Source organism: Symphalangus syndactylus, chromosome 12, assembly GCF_028878055.3.
Source record: "Symphalangus syndactylus isolate Jambi chromosome 12, NHGRI_mSymSyn1-v2.1_pri, whole genome shotgun sequence".
Classification (NCBI taxonomy): Eukaryota; Metazoa; Chordata; class Mammalia; order Primates; family Hylobatidae; genus Symphalangus; species Symphalangus syndactylus.
Genome location: NC_072441.2, coordinates 89,740,906 through 89,760,458, shown reverse-complemented (window position 1 = coordinate 89,760,458; position 19,553 = coordinate 89,740,906). Strand labels below are relative to the sequence as shown.

General features: G+C 45.2%; 1 protein-coding gene and 5 non-coding genes across 6 annotated transcripts; 2 read left to right on the top strand and 4 right to left on the bottom strand.

Moving 5' to 3' along the window:
- Window positions 1-1,383: 1,383 nt before the first annotated feature.
- On the bottom strand, window positions 1,384-1,457 carry TRNAN-GUU (transfer RNA asparagine (anticodon GUU)). The gene has a single exon. It is a non-coding gene; the product is annotated as a tRNA-Asn (tRNA).
- Window positions 1,458-9,409: 7,952 nt separating this feature from the next.
- On the bottom strand, window positions 9,410-9,481 carry TRNAN-AUU (transfer RNA asparagine (anticodon AUU)). The gene has a single exon. It is a non-coding gene; the product is annotated as a tRNA-Asn (tRNA).
- A 910-nt stretch (window positions 9,482-10,391) lies between these two features.
- On the bottom strand, window positions 10,392-10,463 carry TRNAG-UCC (transfer RNA glycine (anticodon UCC)). Its single transcript has one exon. It is a non-coding gene; the product is annotated as a tRNA-Gly (tRNA).
- A 694-nt stretch (window positions 10,464-11,157) lies between these two features.
- On the top strand, window positions 11,158-11,240 carry TRNAL-CAG (transfer RNA leucine (anticodon CAG)). Its single transcript has one exon. It is a non-coding gene; the product is annotated as a tRNA-Leu (tRNA).
- A 3,441-nt stretch (window positions 11,241-14,681) lies between these two features.
- Window positions 14,682-17,523, bottom strand: HSPA6 (heat shock protein family A (Hsp70) member 6). The gene has a single exon (XM_063625004.1). The coding sequence runs from the start codon at window positions 16,943-16,945 to the stop codon at window positions 15,014-15,016; it is 1,932 nt and encodes a 643-aa protein (XP_063481074.1). The 5' UTR covers window positions 16,946-17,523; the 3' UTR covers window positions 14,682-15,013.
- Window positions 17,524-17,668: 145 nt separating this feature from the next.
- TRNAG-GCC (transfer RNA glycine (anticodon GCC)) lies at window positions 17,669-17,739 on the top strand. Its single transcript has one exon. It is a non-coding gene; the product is annotated as a tRNA-Gly (tRNA).
- The last annotated feature ends 1,814 nt before the right edge of the window (window positions 17,740-19,553 follow it).

Here is a 19,553-nt window from a genome sequence, read left to right as displayed (position 1 = left end):
CCCCTCCTCCCAGCAACCATCTCACCACAACTCATATGAATTAGCCAGCTTGCTTTCCAAATCTTGCTGAGACAATTGGGCTAAGGGGGATTCTTATGGGAAGTATGGGATAGGAGGGTGAATAAGCATTAGAGATAGTTTTAGAGCATTGGGGCAGATAGGAGAAGGCACAGCTACGCAGGAGGTAGGGGCCTGGGCAGAAGTAGAGGGTCAGCCTGATTGTATGAATTATGAACTATATACCAAGACGATTCAAGCTAGATTACATACATAAATATTACATAAGATTCAGACATGACACAAGTGCATTTGGAAACCTTGGACATTCAATTCACATTTATTTACTACCTACAATGTGCAAGCTTGAGTTCAGGTGCTGAAGATATCAAATGAACAACACAGGGTCATTCCCTGGAGAAGCTTTAATTCTAGTGAGAAAAACAGTTAAATAGGAAGAGAATGAAGAAAGGGCTGCAGAAAAGAGGCTTGATTTGAGGGGTGTGGTCATGAAGGATGAGTAGGAGTTTGCCAGGCAAAGAAGAGAAGAAAAGCCCGAGGTTCATAGGCAAAGATTCAAAACTCAGAGTGTGAGTTCAAGAAAGCAGTTTGGTTCTGTGTCGGTGAGGGAGAGGAAAGAGTTTCAGGGCCAGATCATGAAGGGCATTACCTTCCAAACTAAGGAGATCATATCAGACCCTGCAATACATTCAGAGAGTTTAAGCAGACCAGGTTTGTACCGTATAGTATTTTAGAAGGATTCTCTGGCAACTACTTGATGGATGGATGGGACAGGAGAGTTGAAGACCGGAAGCCAGATAGGGCAGCAAGGCAGGACGCAGTAACCCAAAGGGAGCAATGAGGAAGTAACTGGCGGTGAGGCTGGAGAGGAAGGTGCTTAATCAACAAGGTATTTAGGAGGCCAACTCTCCAAGAATTGGCAGCCAACAGTACACGGCGTGACTAAGGACCAGGTTCCACACATACTGCCCGTTTTCTGAGTTAGGAAATAGAAAGGCAAGGCAGGTACAGGTTTGGTGGAAAGACAAACAATTCGTTTTGGGATTATTAGTACTTACTTCCTTTGGTCAGTAAATTTTCTTAAAGTGTCAGTTTCCATAACGTAATTGCAGTGGTTAAGTAGCTTAAGAGTTATCATTACAACCCTAGTCGGAAAAACCAAATACCTCAAAATTACCCGTACAGCACTAAGGCAGAAGAGGACATTGGGAACCACACAACGCGGAGATCAGCTGCCAGGGCTCCCGGCGGTTAGCACCGCGGCTGGTTTTGAGAGCCAAGGCCCCAGCGCTCCCGGCGAATAGTATCGCACGCGGTTCTTTCAGTCGAAGTTTCAAAAACCCGAGGTTCACAAAACGCGACTTCCGTCCCTGGGTGGGATCGAACCACCAACCTTTCGGTTAACAGCCGAACGCGCTAACCGATTGCGCCACAGAGACGGGTGTTAACGAATTTGGCTGCCAAGTCACTTCACTGAAGAAAAAATGCTCAGCACTCTACGTCTCCAAAAAAATTGAGGTTGATTTGAAACCTGTGACACAATTAGCTTTTTGTGCTTCAGGGCGCGGCTCACAGCCCTGAGCGGGGCAGGTCTTTTTTCAGCGCTAGCACTTACGTAGATCTGGAGCAGGACTCAGCTTCCACCAGAAGAGGCTGAGAAAAGGAGAGCAGAAGAGGATGCAGGAACGAAGGGTCTTCGGGGAATCCAAAATGGATGCTCTCTGTGGGTTCGGGGGTTCCGTTGATTTTGGTCAGAGAAGTACGACAATAAGTTTTTTTGCTGATGTAGACAATTTATGTATGCATGTGCACATGTTGAGTGCTGACTCATAATAAGCTTATTATCGTGAGCATTAAAAATATTTTCTTACAGGTCCAATCACGTCCAGCAAAATGTGATGTCTAAGTGAGTTTTGTATTACAAAATTAGTCTTCAACCCATGCTGTTTTGAAAGGTTTCTACCGGCGTATTAGACATGCAGACAGAACACGGAGCTTAAAAAGCCTGTTACATTCCAATTAATGTTATTCAGCTTGGAAATAAAAAATATTTTTTAAAAAATGTCTGCAACTTAAGGACTTTCATGCTGACATATCCAGATCCAAATATCTGAGGACAGAGACTCCTAATTCCACCACCATCGATCTAGGGAACCTCGTCAGTGCTGGGTCTAAAAAGCCTTTTTTTTCTTTAATTCATATATATATATATATATACACACACACACACACTTTAAGTTCTAGGCTACATGTGCGCAAGGTGCAGGTTTGTTACATATGTATACATGCGCCATGTTGGTGTGCTGCACCCGTTAACTCGTCATTTACATTAGGTGTTTCTCCTAATGTTATCCCTCCTCCCTCCCCCCACCCACGACAGGTCCCGGTGTGTGATGTTCCCCACCCATGCACATGTATGTTTATTGCAGCACTATTCACAATAGCAAAGACTTGGAACCAACCCAAATGTCCATCAATGATAGACTGGATTAAGAAAATGTGGCACATATACACTATGGAATACTATGCAGCCATAAAAAAGGATGAGTTCATGTCCTTTGTAGGGACATGGATGAAGCTGGAAACCATCATTCTGAACAAACTATCGCAAGGACAGAAAATCAAACACGGCATGTTCTCACTCATAGGTGGGAATTGAACAATAAGAACACTTGGACAAAAGCCATTTTCTATATTGCCCAAGACCCTGGGCCTTTCCATAGCCTCCATACAGAATCTCCTTTCTTTCTGCCCTGCCATCCTCTGTCATCAGTGGGCTCCAGTTTAGGTACAGGTGGAAGTTTTCAATGATGTTCAGTGAAATGAGAAGACACACAAACATAGATATGCATATGCAGAAATTATATATGCACATATGTTTATGTGTACACATATCTTATATCTTATGTAAAATACATATATGTGTATATGTATAATAAATAAGTAAATAAATAAATTTGCCAAATGATCTTTAAACTAGAGTCATTTTTTTTTTTGATTAATTTTTTTTTTTTGAGATGGAGTCTCACTCTGTTGCCCAGACTGGAGTGCAGTGGCACAATCTCGGCTCACTGCAACCTCCACCACCCATGTTCAAGCAATTCTCCTGCCTCAGCCTCCTGAGTAGCTGAGATTACAGGCATGGGCCACAATGCCCGGCTAATTTTTGTATTTTTTTTTTTTTTGAGATGGAGTCTTGCTGTCGCCCAGGTTGGAGTGCAGTGGCGTGATCTCGGCTCACTGCAGACTCCGCCCCCCAGGGTTCATGCCATTCTCCTGCCTCAGCCTCCCGAGTAGCTGGGACTACAGGCGCCCGCCACCTCGCCCAGCTAATTTTTTTGTATTTTTAGTAGAGATGGGCTTTCGCCATGTTGGCCAGGCTGGTCTCAAACTCCTGACCTCAGGTGATCCTCCCACCTCAGCCTCCCAAAGTGCTGGGATTACAGGCGTGAGCCACCGTGCCAGGCCTAGAGTCATTTCTTTCATACTTTAAATTTTTGTTTTTGTTCTTTTGCTCAGACCTGTGGAGCCGGCAATATGGGCAAGTGTCATGGACTGTCTACCGCCAGGAAGCTCCATAGTCACCGACAGGATCAGAAGTGGCATGGCAAATGGTACAAGAAAGCCCATTCGGGCACAGTCCTGAAGACCAGCCCTTTTGGAGGTGCTTCTCATGCAAAGGGAATTGGGCTGGAAAAAGTAGGGATTGGAGCCAAATAGCCCAGCTGTGCCACTGAGAAGTATGCCAGGGCCAAGCTGATCATCCAGCGAGCGCTAGATGCTGTGGTCTCCACTGGCACAGCTGGTCCTCTTGTTACAGGATGGAGGCTGTGAGGCAGATGAGAGAACAGCAAGAAAATCACAGCCTTTGTACCTGATGATGATTGCTTGAATTTTATTGAAAAAAATGATGAAGTTCTGTATCGGGGGAACCAGCCCCCAATATTTCAATGTAGGTTCTTTTCTATTTTCCCTAAATGTCAGCCGGTCTGAGAAATGAAGAGAAAGAGTACAAAGAGAAGAATTTTACTGCTGGGCCGCCAGGGGTGACATCACATATTGGCAGGTTCCATGATGCCCACCTGAGCCACAAAACCAGCAAGTTTTTATTAGGGTTTCTAAAAGGGGAGGGGGTGTACAAACAGGGAGTAAGTCACAAAGATCACTTGTTTCAAAGGGCAATAAAAGATCACAAGGCAAGGCAAAATTAGAATTACTGATGAGGGCCTCTGTCCCACTGTGCATGCATTGTCTTGTTAAACATCTTAACAAGAAACAGGGTTTGAGAGCAGACAACTGGTCTGACTAGAATTTACCAGGCTGGAATTTCCCAATCCTAGTAAGCCTGAGGGTACTGCAGGAGACCAGGGCGTATTTCAGTCCTTATCTCAACCACATAATACTGAGATTCCCAGAGTGGCCGTCTATAGACTTACCCCCAGGAATGCATTCCTTCCCCAGGACTATCAATTATTAATATTCCTTGTGGGGAAAAGAATTCAGCAATATTTCTCCTACTCACACGTCCATCTATAGGCTCTCTGCAAGAAGAAAAATATGACACTATTCCGCCCGACCCCGCAGGCAGTCAGACCTTACGGTTATCTTTCCTTGTTCCCTGAAAATTGCTGTTATTCTGTTCTTTTTCAGGGTGCACTGATTTCATATTGTTCAAACACACGCGTTTTACAATTTGTACAGTTAACACAACCATCACAGGGTCCTGAGGTGACATACATCCTCAGCTTATGAAGATGACAGGATGAAGAGATTAAATACAGGCATAAGAAATTATAAGAGTATTGATTGGGGAAGTCATAAATGTCCATGAAATCTTCACAATTTATGTTCTTCTGCCTCGGCTCCAGCTGGTCCCTCCATTCGGGGTCCCTGACTTCCCACAACAGTTCTGGTTGCTGGATTTGGTGGAAAAGGTCATGCTGTTGGTGAAATTCCTGGAGTCCACCTTAAAGTTGTTAAAGTAGCGAATGTCTCTCTTTTGGCCCTATCAAAAGCAAGGAGGAAAGGCCAAGCTCATCAGCTTTAATGGTGAAAACCCAATAGTAATAAGTTTTCATTTGCCAAAATAAGTTGTTTTTAAATGTCCTTTCTTTTTTAAAATTAAAATTAGGATAGATGATAGTTTTGTGGCTATTTGTATTATGAATTTCGTAACTTGGCAAAATGAAAAGTTGGCCACCCTATACTAGTGACCAACTTTTCTGATGTCATTAGAGACAGGGTCTTGCTCTATCACCTAGGTCGGAGTGTAGCTGCACAATCTTAGCTCACTGCAGCCTGCAACTCTCAAGCTCAAGCAATCCTCCTGCCTTAGCTTCCCAAGTAGTTGGGATTACAGGCTTGAGCCACCTTGCCCGGCCAGTAACAAACATTATGGGGAAATTTTGTTCATCTGTGAAGTTCAAGTTTGGAACTACCACTCTGTGCTTTACCTCCATTGCTGGATTGACAGCAGAATAAAAAGTGATTAGTTTCCAGTTGATTGTGAATATACATACATTTCCTGTGCTTCATTTTACATGTATGTGACAGCAATGCAAAAGCAGGAGAGTAAAAAGGAAGAATTGCTAAAGAATAAAAGAATAATTGAGATCAAAAGTACAAAACGAGGTGGTGAAATAAATTCAAATATATCAGCGATTTTTTTTGGAGGGTGGGTGGACAGAGTCTCTGTCACCCAGGCTGGAGTGCAGGGGTGGCATCTTGGCTCACTCACTGCAATATCCACCTTCCCAGTTCAAGCGATTCTCCCACCTCAGCCTCCTGGGGACTACAGGTGCATGCCACCACACCCACCTAATTTTTAGTAGAGTTGCGGTCTCACCATGTTGGCCAGGCTGGTCTTGAACTCCTGACCTCAAGTGATCCACCCGCCTCAGCCTCCCAAAGTGCTGGGATTACAGGTGTGAGCCACCATGACCCGGCCTATAACAGTAATTATAATAATGCAACTGAACAAAACCTTCCAGTTAAAAGATAAAGTGAATTTTTAAGATCAATTTTATTCTGTTTAGAAGAATGACATTAAAACGTAAAGAAACAGAAAGATTAAATGGAAAAGGGAATGCCAGGAATATTCTAACAAAAAGAAAGTTGGCATATAGCTATACAATATCAGACAAAATAAAGTTTAACAAACAACGCATCATTAGGGATGAAGATGGTCATCATATAATAAAAGATTAAACTACTGATGAATATGTAACTGATAAAATGGCATTAAAATATGAAAGCAAGAATTAGGCCTACAAGGGAAAATGAACAAATCCGTCACCACAGTGAGAGAATTCCACATACTTCAACCCTTACTAGATCAAACAGAAAAAAATTAAGCATGTGTCTTTTTTTCTTATTTACTTTTATTAAGCATATGAATGCAATTAACAAGCTCAATTTAACCGACATATATATAGAACTGCAATCAATAATTATTAGTTGTACATTCTTCTCAAACACACATGGGATATTATGAAAACTGACTTTATATGAGGCTAATAAGTTTCTTTTTTTTCTTTTTCTTTTTTTTAAGATGGAGTCTTGCTCTGTCACCCAGGCTGGAGTATGATGGCACTATCTCAGCTCACTTCAACCTCTGCCTCCTGGGTGCAAGTGATTCTCCTGCCTCAGCCTCCTGAGTAGCTGGAATTACAGGTGCGCGTGCCACCACACCTGGCTAATATTTTTTATTTATTTATTTTTTATTTTTAGTAGAGACAGGTTCACCATGTTGGTCAGGCTGGTCTTGAACTCCTGACCTCAAGTGATCCCACATCTCGGCCTCTCAAAGTGCTGGGATTACAGGCTTGAGCCACCACACCTGGCTAAGGCCAGTAAGCTTCAACATATGTCATGGAATCAGTAGTATATGAAGAACATTTTCTGAACATAAGGAATTTAACTCAGAAATCAATGACAAAAAATAACTTTTAAAAGGCTTCATATATTTGGAAATTTAAAAAAACAAAATTTGTGGAATGTGGCGAATCCTATTATAATGGGGAAATGTATAGCCAGTGGCTATTCTGATTGGTCAGTGCTAGATCTGTTAACTCCTCCACAAAAAGAATTATCTTCTGGGTTTTGCTTTTGGCTTTCCCTAGACATCCCAAAAATCCAGCCCCCATACTTCGGCTGGCCACAGGGAACTCTAGGTGGCTACTTCCAGAAAAACCACTCAGTGAATCCCAACCTGAAGGGCAACTGAAGCCAGCCTATGGCAGGTGTTGGTTATAGGTCCCTGTCCCTCTATGTCTCCCAAGACAGGGCAGCCTGAACCCTGATCCACTTAGCGATTGCCCAGTGTCAATCTGGCCCCACACAGCTGTGGCTAGCCACTACCAGTCAGTACTACCCTTGGTTCTTCTTGCCTGTGGGCACTGCAGCCTCCGTGGGACCTTAGTACTAAGAGTCAGAGAATATCAGGGAGAGCAGGTGGGCAGTAACAGGTTACATTGGAGGCATAAGCTAGATGCTGTGGCCTCCACTGGCACAGCTAGTCCTCGTTACAGGATGGAGGCTGTGGGGCAGATGAGAGCATAAGGGAGGTTTGGAGCTAAAGGGTGGCTGAGGTGCAGATGTCCTTTCTTCCCATCCCTGTTGAATTTCACCTCAATTTTATGGAATGAGACTTAAAATCTCAAACATCATCCCACTGCAGTCATTAACAATGGACCATCCTGGCAATGTTTATACATTTGTAATATATGTTTATATACTAACCCATTTAAGAATTAAAATTGTCATCATTATCCTCTTTTACAGAGAGGAAATGGAGACAAAGAGAGCCAAGATTCAAACACAGGAAGCACAACAGAGCCCATGCACTTAATCTTCACACTGTGTTGCCTCATCCAGTCTGAATGGTTAGGGTCAATCTAATTATATATGTCATTCCAATAAATGACTTTTGTATAATAAAAGATAACAGATACATAAAACCCTCAGACAGTATTTTAAAGGCTAGAAAATTTGTGAATACAATTACTGTTAGTTCAACCAGTGACAAAGAACTCAGTATCATAAACAGCATGTTAGGAAAAAGTTTCAACTTATCGAGACTACAAGTCATCTAATGACTATCAGTTTATTAGGAAATTATCAAAAGAGTTTGATTCCCAGCCAAATTGAATCCCTGCCTCTCTCCCGTGTAACTCAGTTCCAAATCAAATGCTCACTCCAGTACATCTGAGCTTTTTGCCAGCAGAGAGGGGGGCCCGAATGGGTTGCTTACTATGAGGCCACTTTGGGGGTTTTTATGGACTGGAAACAGGAAGGAATGTGCTTAGTTTGCCGGCTGTTTTGGAGAATGTGTGATTTAGGTTGGCCTGGGACCTTGGCCCGGGACTAATTAGAAAGCTTGGCCCGGGACCTTAGCCTAGGACCTCCGCCGGGAATAATTAGGGGCTTAAGTGATGATTTGTAGAGGCTGCTTTGCTTGGCCCTAGATCTATTAAGGAGCTGAAGTGAAAGCTTGGCCCGGGACCTTGCCCCAGGACCAATTAGGGGCTGAACTTGTGATTTATAGAGGCTGGACTTGCAGCTTAAAAAAAGGAAAGGAAAGTGCTTACTGGAACCCACTGGAGCCTACTGTGCCTATGCCTACAAAAACAGAAGGAACTTTTTCCTGGGAGCCCGCTGACTATACAAAGATCAAAGGCATTTCTATTTCAGGCCTTGTTCCCTTATTTGAGTGAGCTGGAGGTTTGTGCAAGTTTTTATCTCAGAAAGTTGGAGGCACTCCTATTTGTGCAGCCACCGGCATGGTTTCAGGCGCAACCTCCGGTGCTGGTTTGCCCGAAGCTTGACTTTTTCCCAGGCTGCTTTTTTGTTATGTGGGAATGAGGCACTGACCCACGGGGCCAGGGGCTCTCCAGAGACACTTCCCTTGCTATCTACCAAGCTAACTATCTCCTTTCAGTTCCCCCTTAGGAGTGGAGACCCTAACTGCTGTTAGGGAGATTGGATGTTGAATTTTTTGGCTATTTTTTGCTGGAAAAGGGTGTTGTGTGGGGAACAGCAGCTAAGGTTTTTGCGGGTGGCAGGTTGAAGGGTTTTTGGAAGAAAGGCGTATTTATGCATGGTGCCCTTTGGAACTTGATAGCCTTTAGGCGAGAGGAAACAATTTGGGTTACAGCATTGAGTATACAAGGCCTAAACATTAACACAGGCAAATAAGGAAAACAGGTTTTAGGAGCTAACTAGGTTTAAAATGAAGACTGGAATTTATTAAAAAGGGATTGTAGCTAACTGGGACTGGAGTTTGTGTTTCTTTCTAATTTGTTAATTATTTTAATTTGGTTTTTAAGCACTTGTAAATTGTTTTTTACTTGACTGGAAGAGACGAGGAAAAAAAGTAAAAACCAACACTAATCTCCCCGTCGGGGAATCGAACCCCGAACTCCCGCGTAATAGGCGGGGACACTCACCACTATACTAACGAGGACGACCGCGAGTGTTTTTTTTTTTTTTTCAAAAATTGTCTTTTAGAAAAAGATACTCCTAAACTACCAGCATGCTTTCAGGGAAAATTGCTGACTGTTGGCAAAGTTTTGCTTCTACTCTCTAGACCGGCACACTGCAGTAGAAATATAATTCGAGTCCCACGTGTCATTTTTAATAGTCACATTAAAAAGTAAAAAGAAAGAGGTGATAATTTTAATAACAAATCCTGTTCTTTAACCCATCATATGCAAAATATTACAAGTAATCAATATAAAAATATTAATTGGCTATATTTTTTTTCTTAGCTAGTCTTCAAAAATCGCTATGTATTTTACACTTAAAGACAGCACATTTCAACTCGGAAGGGAAATTTTCTTCGGAAAAACAATCCGTATTTAGATTTCATAAAATTTACATTTGAAAAAGTAGATTCAATAGCCCAGTTGTTTCAAATGCACTGAAACCTTCTCCAATGGTTGAGTTATTAAGTATCCATTTTAAAATTTCCACTTATTAATTTTATTTCAATTGATTTATTTACTAAGACTAAATTTGAAAATGCAGTTTCTTAGAGAAACTAGCCAAGTTCAAGTGCTCAATAGTGCGTGGCTATCGAATGAATCTCGCAAGTGAAGACACAAGAGCCCCTTTCTGAAGCTAAGACTCATCCCAGGATTCAAATGATCCCAAAGAGTCCTCAAGAGTTGGAAGTTTACAAAGGAAGGAACGGAGGAAAGAACCATCAGAATTTAATCCCTTCAAAAAGAGCCTGGGTCTAGAAAGGGGCCGGGGAAACACAGGAAGCGAGTACGGAAAATGAGGTACTGCTGCAGTTTCGTTGAGGCGTAAAACGGATACTCAACGCGCTGTAGGATCCTACTCAGAAAAGTTCTTCATAGAAGACAAAAGCTTGCGTTGGCCGGGAATCGAACCCGGGTCAACTGCTTGGAAGGCAGCTATGCTCACCACTATACCACCAACGCGGCCCCACCTCGGGATTTTAGAAATTTATATATAAGATAAGCAAAGCGTATGAATTTCCCGACCGTTCTAGCAGTGTCTTTTGTTTATGATGCTGAGGTTAAATACGCTAAGCCCTCACTTGGTGAGAACCGATTCTTATGAATCGGCCCCGCCCCGCAAACGGCGGGGGACAGTGAACGCAGAAGCCACTGGCTCTGGAAGCCGGAGGGCAGGGCCGGCTCACAGCCGAGAGAGAAAGCTGGAGTTGAGCACCGCCGGGGGATTTTCCTCCCCCGTCTTCTCTTCCCCCTGCTCTCCTCACGTCCCATAGCTCCCAGCTCCGCAGCTGTTCGAGACTCCGCACTGGATCCTCCGGGTGTCGGATTCAGCAACAGTGATTGGTGCAGAGGACCCGAGGGAGACGGGCCGGCACAGGGTCCACCTTGACATGGCTCGACCCCTCTAGAGAAGCAGAGGGGCGCTCGAAGAGTCGCCAGGGAAAATGGAGCCTTAAGGTTTAGTTTGGGTAGTGAGGAAATAGGAAAGAGAAAAGAGCTGTCGGAGGCTGTTTCATTTTTTCCGCTTTGCGACAAGGTCTAGAGAGAGCTAGAATTTTATTTGAAACAGTAAATAGACACATTAATGTGACCTGATAGCGTGCACCATCAGTATATGATAAAATTAGGAGAAATTAGGAAAGGACATAAAACGTGAGTCAGGATGGCCGAGCGGTCTAAGGCGCTGCGTTCAGGTCGCAGTCTCCCCTGGAGGCGTGGGTTCGAATCCCACTTCTGACAAGATATGTTTTCCGTCCTTAATTTTCCTCCTGATTTGAACCAACCAGCAATCATGTTTGAGTTCTTAGAGAAAGACTTTTCGATCGGTCAACACTGCGTTTTATCCTGGGTATCTACATTTACGAAAATTATTTGTGCTTCTCTGCACATATAGAACTAAATCTATTTTTTCTGTATTGTAGGCTGGAGTCTGGTCTATGAAATCAGGGAGCAGTTGAGACTATTATTCCAACTTCCCAGTGTCAATTTATCCATTCTTTTATTCGACAACAATGTGTTGAGCCCTTTCTGTGCGTCAAGCACACTAAGGCAGGCAGATACCAACTCCTTTGACTAAACAAGAGAACGCCCTCAACTCAGGATCCTTTAATTTGCTGTACAGTCTTAACTGGGTTTTTTTTGTTTGTTTGTTTTGTTTTTAACGCTAACGCAGTAGTGTCAAACTTTGGTAAGGATCGGATTCTCCACCGCCTTGCCCCGCTCCCCAGCTTTTTTTTTTTTTTTTTTTTTGAGACAGGATCTCACTCTGTACCCCAGGCTGGAGTACAGTGGCGCGATCTCGGCTCACTACAGCCTCCGTCTTCCGGGTTCTCGCGGTTCTCGTGCCTCAGCCTCCCAAGCACCCGGGGTTCCCGCCTGTAGTCCCAGCTACTCCGGGATCCTGAGGCGAATCTCTTGAGCCCAGGGGGCAGAGGTTGCAGTGAGCCGAGATCGTGCCACTGCACTCCAGCCTGGGGTACAGAGTGAGACCCTGTGTCCAAAAAAAAAAAAAAAAAGTAAAATCTGAATAAAATCTACAGTTAGTCATTAATGTTATACCAATGCCAATTTCTTAGGTTTGATAAATATAACATGGTTATGTAAGATTTTAACATTAGGGGAAGTAGAAAGGATATAGAGTAATAACTTTATGTAGTATCGTTGCAACTCATCTGTTCATCTAAAATTATTGCAAAATCAAAAATTCTTTTAAAAAACCAACAACTTGAAAGTGGTTGCCTGTGAGGAGTAGGACCTGGGAAGGGGGCAAGAAACTGCTTGTACCAAGAATTGATTTTTTTAATAATGGGCATGTGTTCTGATTTAATTTGTTCAAACTTTTTCCCCCCCTTTGGAACTGGGTGACATAGTTGTGATTACAATAATCAAACTAAGACTACATACAATATAAGGATTTTTAGATACCTAGTATACAAGAAACAGTCCCCAAAGAAACTAAAGCAAAATGATCAACAGACATTTAAAAGTAAATAAAGTTTGTTTACATCTCTCTATAGAAAAATAGATTGCACTCAAATGGGAGGATCTGAGATGTCACAACTAAATACGATAAAAATCTTTCTTCTTATATTCTGTGTGTGTTGGGTTTTTTAAAAGGAGAAAAGGCATGCTATCAAAATACTAAGAAACTATATAAAAGTGAGTACCATCAATCCTCTTGAGAAGTTCAAACAGGTTGAGGGGGGTCAATGTTGAGAATTGAGATGAGATTCAGGAAAGGAAGAATGTAATGCAGGATGTATGTGTTACTCCATCTCTCTCTCTCTCTCTCTTTTTTTTTTTTTTTTTCAGGTTCCTTCCATGTGAAGCCAGGTTGTGTAAGACTTGGGCCATGGCCAGGAAAAGAGGGCAGTTAAAAATGTGAAATGACAGCCAGGGACAAGTGCGTTGTTAGTGTAACCTTCTCTCTGTCTTTAAAAAATCAACCTAAGAAATATAATGTATAATGTAGCATTGTTCTAGCCAAGCTCTCCCATAATTTCTGAGATAAAAATAAATCTCCCAATGTGCATAGGGCAAATATACTCTGGATTGGATTGATTGGGAACTAACACAAGTTTATCCTTTTGATTATTTTGTTTACACCAACAAAGCAAAGGCAAATATCCTTGCTTTTATATTGTCATTGACTCAACTGGCAGTAAAGTTTTGCCTAAGGATATTTTGCAGATTCCGTCACTTGCTATAAAAAACACACAACTAGCTAGGCATAGTGGCTCACACCTGTAATCCCAGCACTTTGGGAGGCTGAGGCAGGCGGATCACCTGAGGTCAGGAGTTGGAGACCAGCCTGACCAACATGGTGAAACCCAGTCTCTACTAAAAATACAAAACTTAGCTGGGTGTGATGGCGGGCACCTGTAATCCCAGCTACTCAGGAGGCTGAGGCAGGAGAATTGGTTGAACCCGGGAGGCAGAGGTTGCGGTGAGTTGAGATCGCGCCATTGCACTCCAGCTTAGGCGACAGAGCAAGACTCTGTCTCTGCAAATATACAATAAAATGCACACTTTTTCTCACGGGGCTCAGCATCCAGCTGCGTTTCAAAGGAGTAATATATCCAATTTCAAAACATCTAGGGGAAGATCTGGTAACAAGTGGAGTTATGGCCTATTTGTAAGGTGGCATGCTCAGACTCTAGACTCAGGCAGGACAGGGTTCTTCATTCCAGCCTTCCTGTCCCCACTTAATAGCTTTGTGTCTTTGAATAAATTCTTTAACCTCTTTGAACCTCATAATGCTCATCTTCAAAAAGAAGACAGTATTCCGTAATGCTACTGTGAAGATTAAGTTAGATTGTGTATGTCAAGTACCTGGTACATAGTTAACACCCAACTAACAATTAATAGTAATTGCTAATGTTTGTTGATAGTATATCATATGGCTGACATTCTTCTTTGCCTCTTACATATATTAATTAATTGAACCCTCACAACAATCTGGAGGTTGGTACTGTTATCATCATCATCCCCACTGCAGGGAAGAGGAAACTGAAGCTTGGAGAGTTTAATTTGCACAGTATATAAAGTTGCAGGGCTGAAAATCTATACAGTCTTGTTCCAACATCCTCATTATGCCATGGGCAGAAACCAGATGGGATCATACTATTTCTCTGACATAGATAAAGTCAATAGTAACTTTAATCATACCACCAGACCTACTTCCTCTGACATATACCATCCTCCAGAGTCCAGGACTCAGAGTCTTTTCTCTAAAAGAACAATGGATAAAGTGACATGATTAGAAACAGCTAATAAGCATGTAAACTATTTGTTAGTGTTATTAAAACACCTAGACTGACAAACTAAACCAGGTTCCTATGACAAAAATACAGAATTTGCATCATAGGATCACACATGGAAACCTTGCCAGTACTTAACTTTCTCTTCATTCTCTGCTTTTCCAATTCCACATCTCTCCCTCTCTCTTCCTGCATTGTAAGTCTCAATCCTCTCCTCTTTATCAGCCCTAACTCTTCAGTACTGTTCCAATGTGTTGGCCTCAAACTCTCTTCCAAATCCTGCCTTCCCCTATAGGAATCACGCACACGGTTTCAGGAATATTCTTCACATTCCTCCTTCAGCACCCACCCCAACATTTTCTGCTTCTGAAAGTCTTTGTGTACTTTTGTACTTTGATTGGTTGGACTGAAAAGCAAGAAGGAGTTTTACAAGTTTATTTAGGTCTATAACTATATTTTACATAACAAAATTCATACATGCAAGTAACAAAATACACAAAATATAGGTGAAAGCAATGTTAAAGTGCCACACAAGTGTTAATAAATTAATGACTTTTTATTTGAAGCAGAAGAGGATGAACCGCCCTCCCCCAAAAAAGTCAAAAGACTTCAGTTATCCTGGGAAGAAAGTTCTAGCTTTGGAGGGAAGACCCCCCCAGCCCTTCATCTCTGAAGGGCAGGATCACAGAAGACAGTCTAGAAGGCACATAGCATAGCCCTGACAGTCACAGCTGACTTATCACGAAGGGTCATTCAATCAACCTCCTCAATGATGGGGCCGGTGCTGGGGTCCCCTTGGCGGGCTTGAGCGCCACAACTGCTGCCCCCAGGGACACCAGGCCCCCCATAGAGCCTGGAGAAGATGGGGCGACAGATTTGCTCCAGCTCCCTCTTCTGATGCTCATACTCCTCCTTCTCTGCCAGCTGGTTGTGCTCCAGCCAGGCAAGGACTTCCTGACACTTGTCTTGCACTTTGCGCCTGTCCTCTTCGGGAATCTTGTCCCTAAGACTTTCCTCTTGCAAAGAACCTTTCACATGGAAGACATGGGCCTCCAGCGAGTTTTTCGCAGCCACTCTGTCCCTCTGGGCCTCATCGTCAGCCTTGTACTGCTCGGCTTCACGAACCATCCTCTCCACCTCCTCCTTGCTCAGCCGGCCCTTGTCATTGGTGATGGTGATCTTGTTAGCCTTACCTGTGCTCCTGTCAGTGGCTGTCACGCTCAGGATGCCATTAGCATCAATGTCAAAGGTCACCTCTATCTGGGGGACTCCACGTCGGGCAGGAGGGATGCCACTGAGTTCAAAACGCCCCAGCAGGTTGTTGTCCTTGGTCATGGCCCTTTCACCCTCATACACCTGGATGAAAACCCCAGGCTGGTTGTCCGAGTAGGTGGTGAAAGTCTGGGTCTGCTTGGTGGGGATAGTGGCGTTCCTCTGGATCAGCCTGGTCATCACCCCACCTGCTGTCTCCAGCCCCAGAGACAGGGGAGCCACATCCAGCAGCAGGAGATCCTGCACTTTCTCGCACTTGTCCCCCATCAACACGGCCGCCTGCACAGCAGCCCCATAGGCCACAGCCTCATCAGGGTTGATGCTCTTGTTCAGCTCCTTGCCGTTGAAGAAGTCCTGCAGCAATTTCTGCACCTTGGGGATGCGAGTGGAGCCCCCCACCAGGACGACGTCATGAATCTGGGCCTTGTCCAGCTTGGCATCCCGCAGGGCCTTCTCCACTGGCTCCAGGGTGCTGCGGAAGAGGTCTGAGCACAGTTCCTCAAAGCGGGCACGAGTGATGGACGTGTAGAAGTCCACGCCCTCGAACAGGGAGTCTATCTCCAGGGTGGCCTGGGTGCTGGAGGACAGGGTGCGCTTGGCGCGCTCACAGGCTGTGCGCAGCCTGCGCAGGGCACGCTTGTTCCCGCTCAGGTCCTTCCCATGCCTCCGCCGGAATTCTTCCATGAAGTGGTTCACCAGCCGGTTGTCGAAGTCCTCTCCTCCCAGGTGGGTATCTCCAGCAGTGGCTTTCACCTCAAAGACACCGGCGTCAATGGAGAGAACCGACACATCGAAGGTGCCCCCACCCAGGTCAAAAATGAGCACGTTGCGCTCTCCTGCGCCCCGCCGGTCCAGCCCATAGGCGATGGCTGCTGCCGTGGGCTCATTGATGATCCGCAGCACGTTGAGCCCCGCGATGGCCCCCGCGTCCTTGGTGGCCTGGCGCTGCGAGTCATTGAAATAGGCGGGCACGGTGATCACTGCGTGCTTCACGGCCTGGCCCAGGTACGCCTCGGCCGTCTCCTTCATCTTGCTCAGCACCATGGACGAGATCTCCTCGGGGTAGAACATCTTGTCCTCCCCGCGGTAGGACACGCGCACCTTGGGCTTGCCTCCCTCGCTCACCACCTGGAAGGGCCAGTGCTTCATGTCCGACTGCACCGTGGTGTCCGCGAACTTGCGCCCGATCAGCCGCTTGGCATCGAACACGGTGTTGTGCGGGTTCAGGGCCGCCTGGCTCTTGGCCGCGTCCCCGACCAGCCGCTCGGTGTCGGTGAAGGCCACGTAGCTGGGCGTGGTGCGGTTGCCCTGGTCGTTGGCCAGGATCTCCACGCGGCCCTGCTGAAACACGCCCACGCACGAGTAGGTGGTGCCCAGGTCGATGCCCACCGCGAGCTCCCGTGGGGCCTGCATGGCTGAAGCTTCTTGTCGGATGCTGGAGGCCACGGAGGATGCTGCCGCTCTGCCGTCGAGGGGCGCTCAGCAGTGAGGCTCTCCCTGCGGTTTCTCTCCAGCCAGCCCGGCTCGCATCTGCTCAGCTCCGCTTCCACGGGCTTTTTATCCTTTTGCGCCTCCCCTGAACCCCGCCGCGGCGAACCTTCCCGCACCTTCCCGCCCAGTCGAGAGCCTTCCGACCGCCCGCCCGGGCTGACTCAGCGGGGCGGAGCGGCCGGCGCTGACCCCGGGAGAAGGTTCGGGCGGATCGGGCCATGGGCCGCGAGGCTGGGCGGCTACGCCAGGCCAGCCCGCCTCTGACTCAGGGCTGCTGAAAGAAACGCGGGGAAGGTTCTAGCTTCTCCCCGCTGGCTATGAGGACGCGCGGTTGTGGCAGAGGACGCAAAGGCAGCAATTTCAGGGGCAAGGTCTCCCGGGGCTATGGGAGGTCGGATCCCTGAGGCGCACACGGGCCTGCGGGCTGCCTTGGAGGGCCGCTGCGAGCCCAGCGGCTCAGGAAGGCCGAAAATATGTTACCATGCGAATACAGATATAAAGATATATATACATATATCTTAAAACAATTTTATCTTGAACAAAATATTTTCCAAACCGCAATTTAAGAGGGTGCATGGTTCCTTAATGAATGGCCGGAGAGAGTGAGCTTTAAGGGATGATACTGCAGCGTTTCAGCGAACAGTAGCATTGGTGGTTCAGTGGTAGAATTCTCGCCTGCCACGCGGGAGGCCCGGGTTCGATTCCCGGCCAATGCAGGTTTGGTTTCTTTTCCTATACATTGCAGTTCTTTTTCTCATCTAGGTTTAATGAGTCTTGAATAAATTAAACCAGGTAGCCGAAGACTTTAGGTTCCTCCAGTTTTGTTCTCTCTCCTTTACCAGTCACTTTCCACAAAGGAGATGTGACATCGCAATGTGGCCCTGGGACTCGGGAGAGACCTCGTCGCTCAGCCCAAGAGAGAACGCAACCCCCGGGAAAGGAGGACGCAGTGTACGGTCGGGATGTTCCTCATGTTCTCCCCAGTGTTTGTATCCCCGAGGAGCCTCGTCTCCAGAGGCGCGGTGGAGTGGCACAGTGTGCGTTTTTCTCTATGGCCTGAGTGGGTTCCGAGCCGGAGACCAGGACTCAGGTGGAGAGTAAACTACTGCAGGCTCCAGTCCAACCTACCTCCTAAAGGCTGGAGGACGAGATGGGTTCACTGGGCAGTAAGGTCACACTGGTTTCTAACAGGCTGTGACTTTGTGAATTGAGGCCATTTCCCACTTTCTTCAATCCAGAACATTCCATTCAGATCTTCTGGCGTTCGGATTTCCACTGAAAGCCAAAACAGGGGACATTTCTGAGACTTCTGAAGGTTGACAAAATCCTCACACAATTTTCCGTGACCACCCCGTCGGGGAATCAAACCCCTCTCTCACGCATGACAGGCAGAGATACTCACCACTATAGTAACAAGGATGGCAACTGCAATAGCTGGCAGCTGGAGAGTATGTGGTATATTCTCGTGTTATAATTTAGCAGTGTGTTAGAGAAACTTAAAAGTTGGCTTCTATTTAACGTTACTTGCCTGATTCAAAGGAAACTTCCATTTGTAAAAAGAGAAACTAAAAACCCTTACTCCATAGGTGGCTATTTTCTCCTTTGACAGGTTAGGACAACATTTATAGTATAATCCAAACTATATATATATATAAAGGTCAGTGACATCCACTACCTGTTTGTCCTTGAACAAGTAATTTCACCTGTCTGGGCCACAGCTTCCTCCGTTTTAAAATGAAGAGATTGGACTACATTGTTTCTAAGGACTTTCCAGTTTAAAGTCTCTGATTTCAAACGTCAAAGAATGTACTCATTCTGCACATATTTATTAAGCACTGTACCATGCACCAGACACTGACCTGGGCTCTGAGTATGTGGTAGTGAACAAAACAGACAAAGGCTTCTCCTGGAGCTCACATTCTAATGAGAGGAGTGGGGAAGTCAAACACAAAAACAGTAAACATATATTAATAGTACATCAGTAGTAATAAGCACAATGGAGAAAAATGAAGAAGGAAAGGGACACTAAGAGTATGGGAGGGCAGACGGGTTATACTGAATGATCAAGGAGACCTCACTGATAAGGTGACATGTGAGTAAAGACCTAAAGGACATAATGAGGCATAATGTGGCTTTATGAGAAAGAACATTCCAGAAACAGGAAATAACACAGGCTCTGGGCAGAAGTATAATTGGCACATTCAAGGAAGAGCAAGAGTGACCAACAGCAAGCAAGGAAAAGCAGTAGGAGATGAGGTCAGAGAGAGTGAAGAGCAAGATCCTGTAGCATCTTGTAGAACATTGCAAAGGATCTAGCCTTTACTTCAAGCACAAGGGGAAGATAGTATATGATTTGGGGGAAAGAAGTGACAAATATGACACACATTTTTAAAAGATCACAATAGCTGTTGTGGTGAAAATAGACTATAGGATGGCAAGGGTGAGTGCAGGGAGGCCAGTCAGGAGGCTATTGCAGTAATCCAAGTGAGAAATAATGGTGGCTTGGACCAGGGCGGTAGGAGTAGAATAC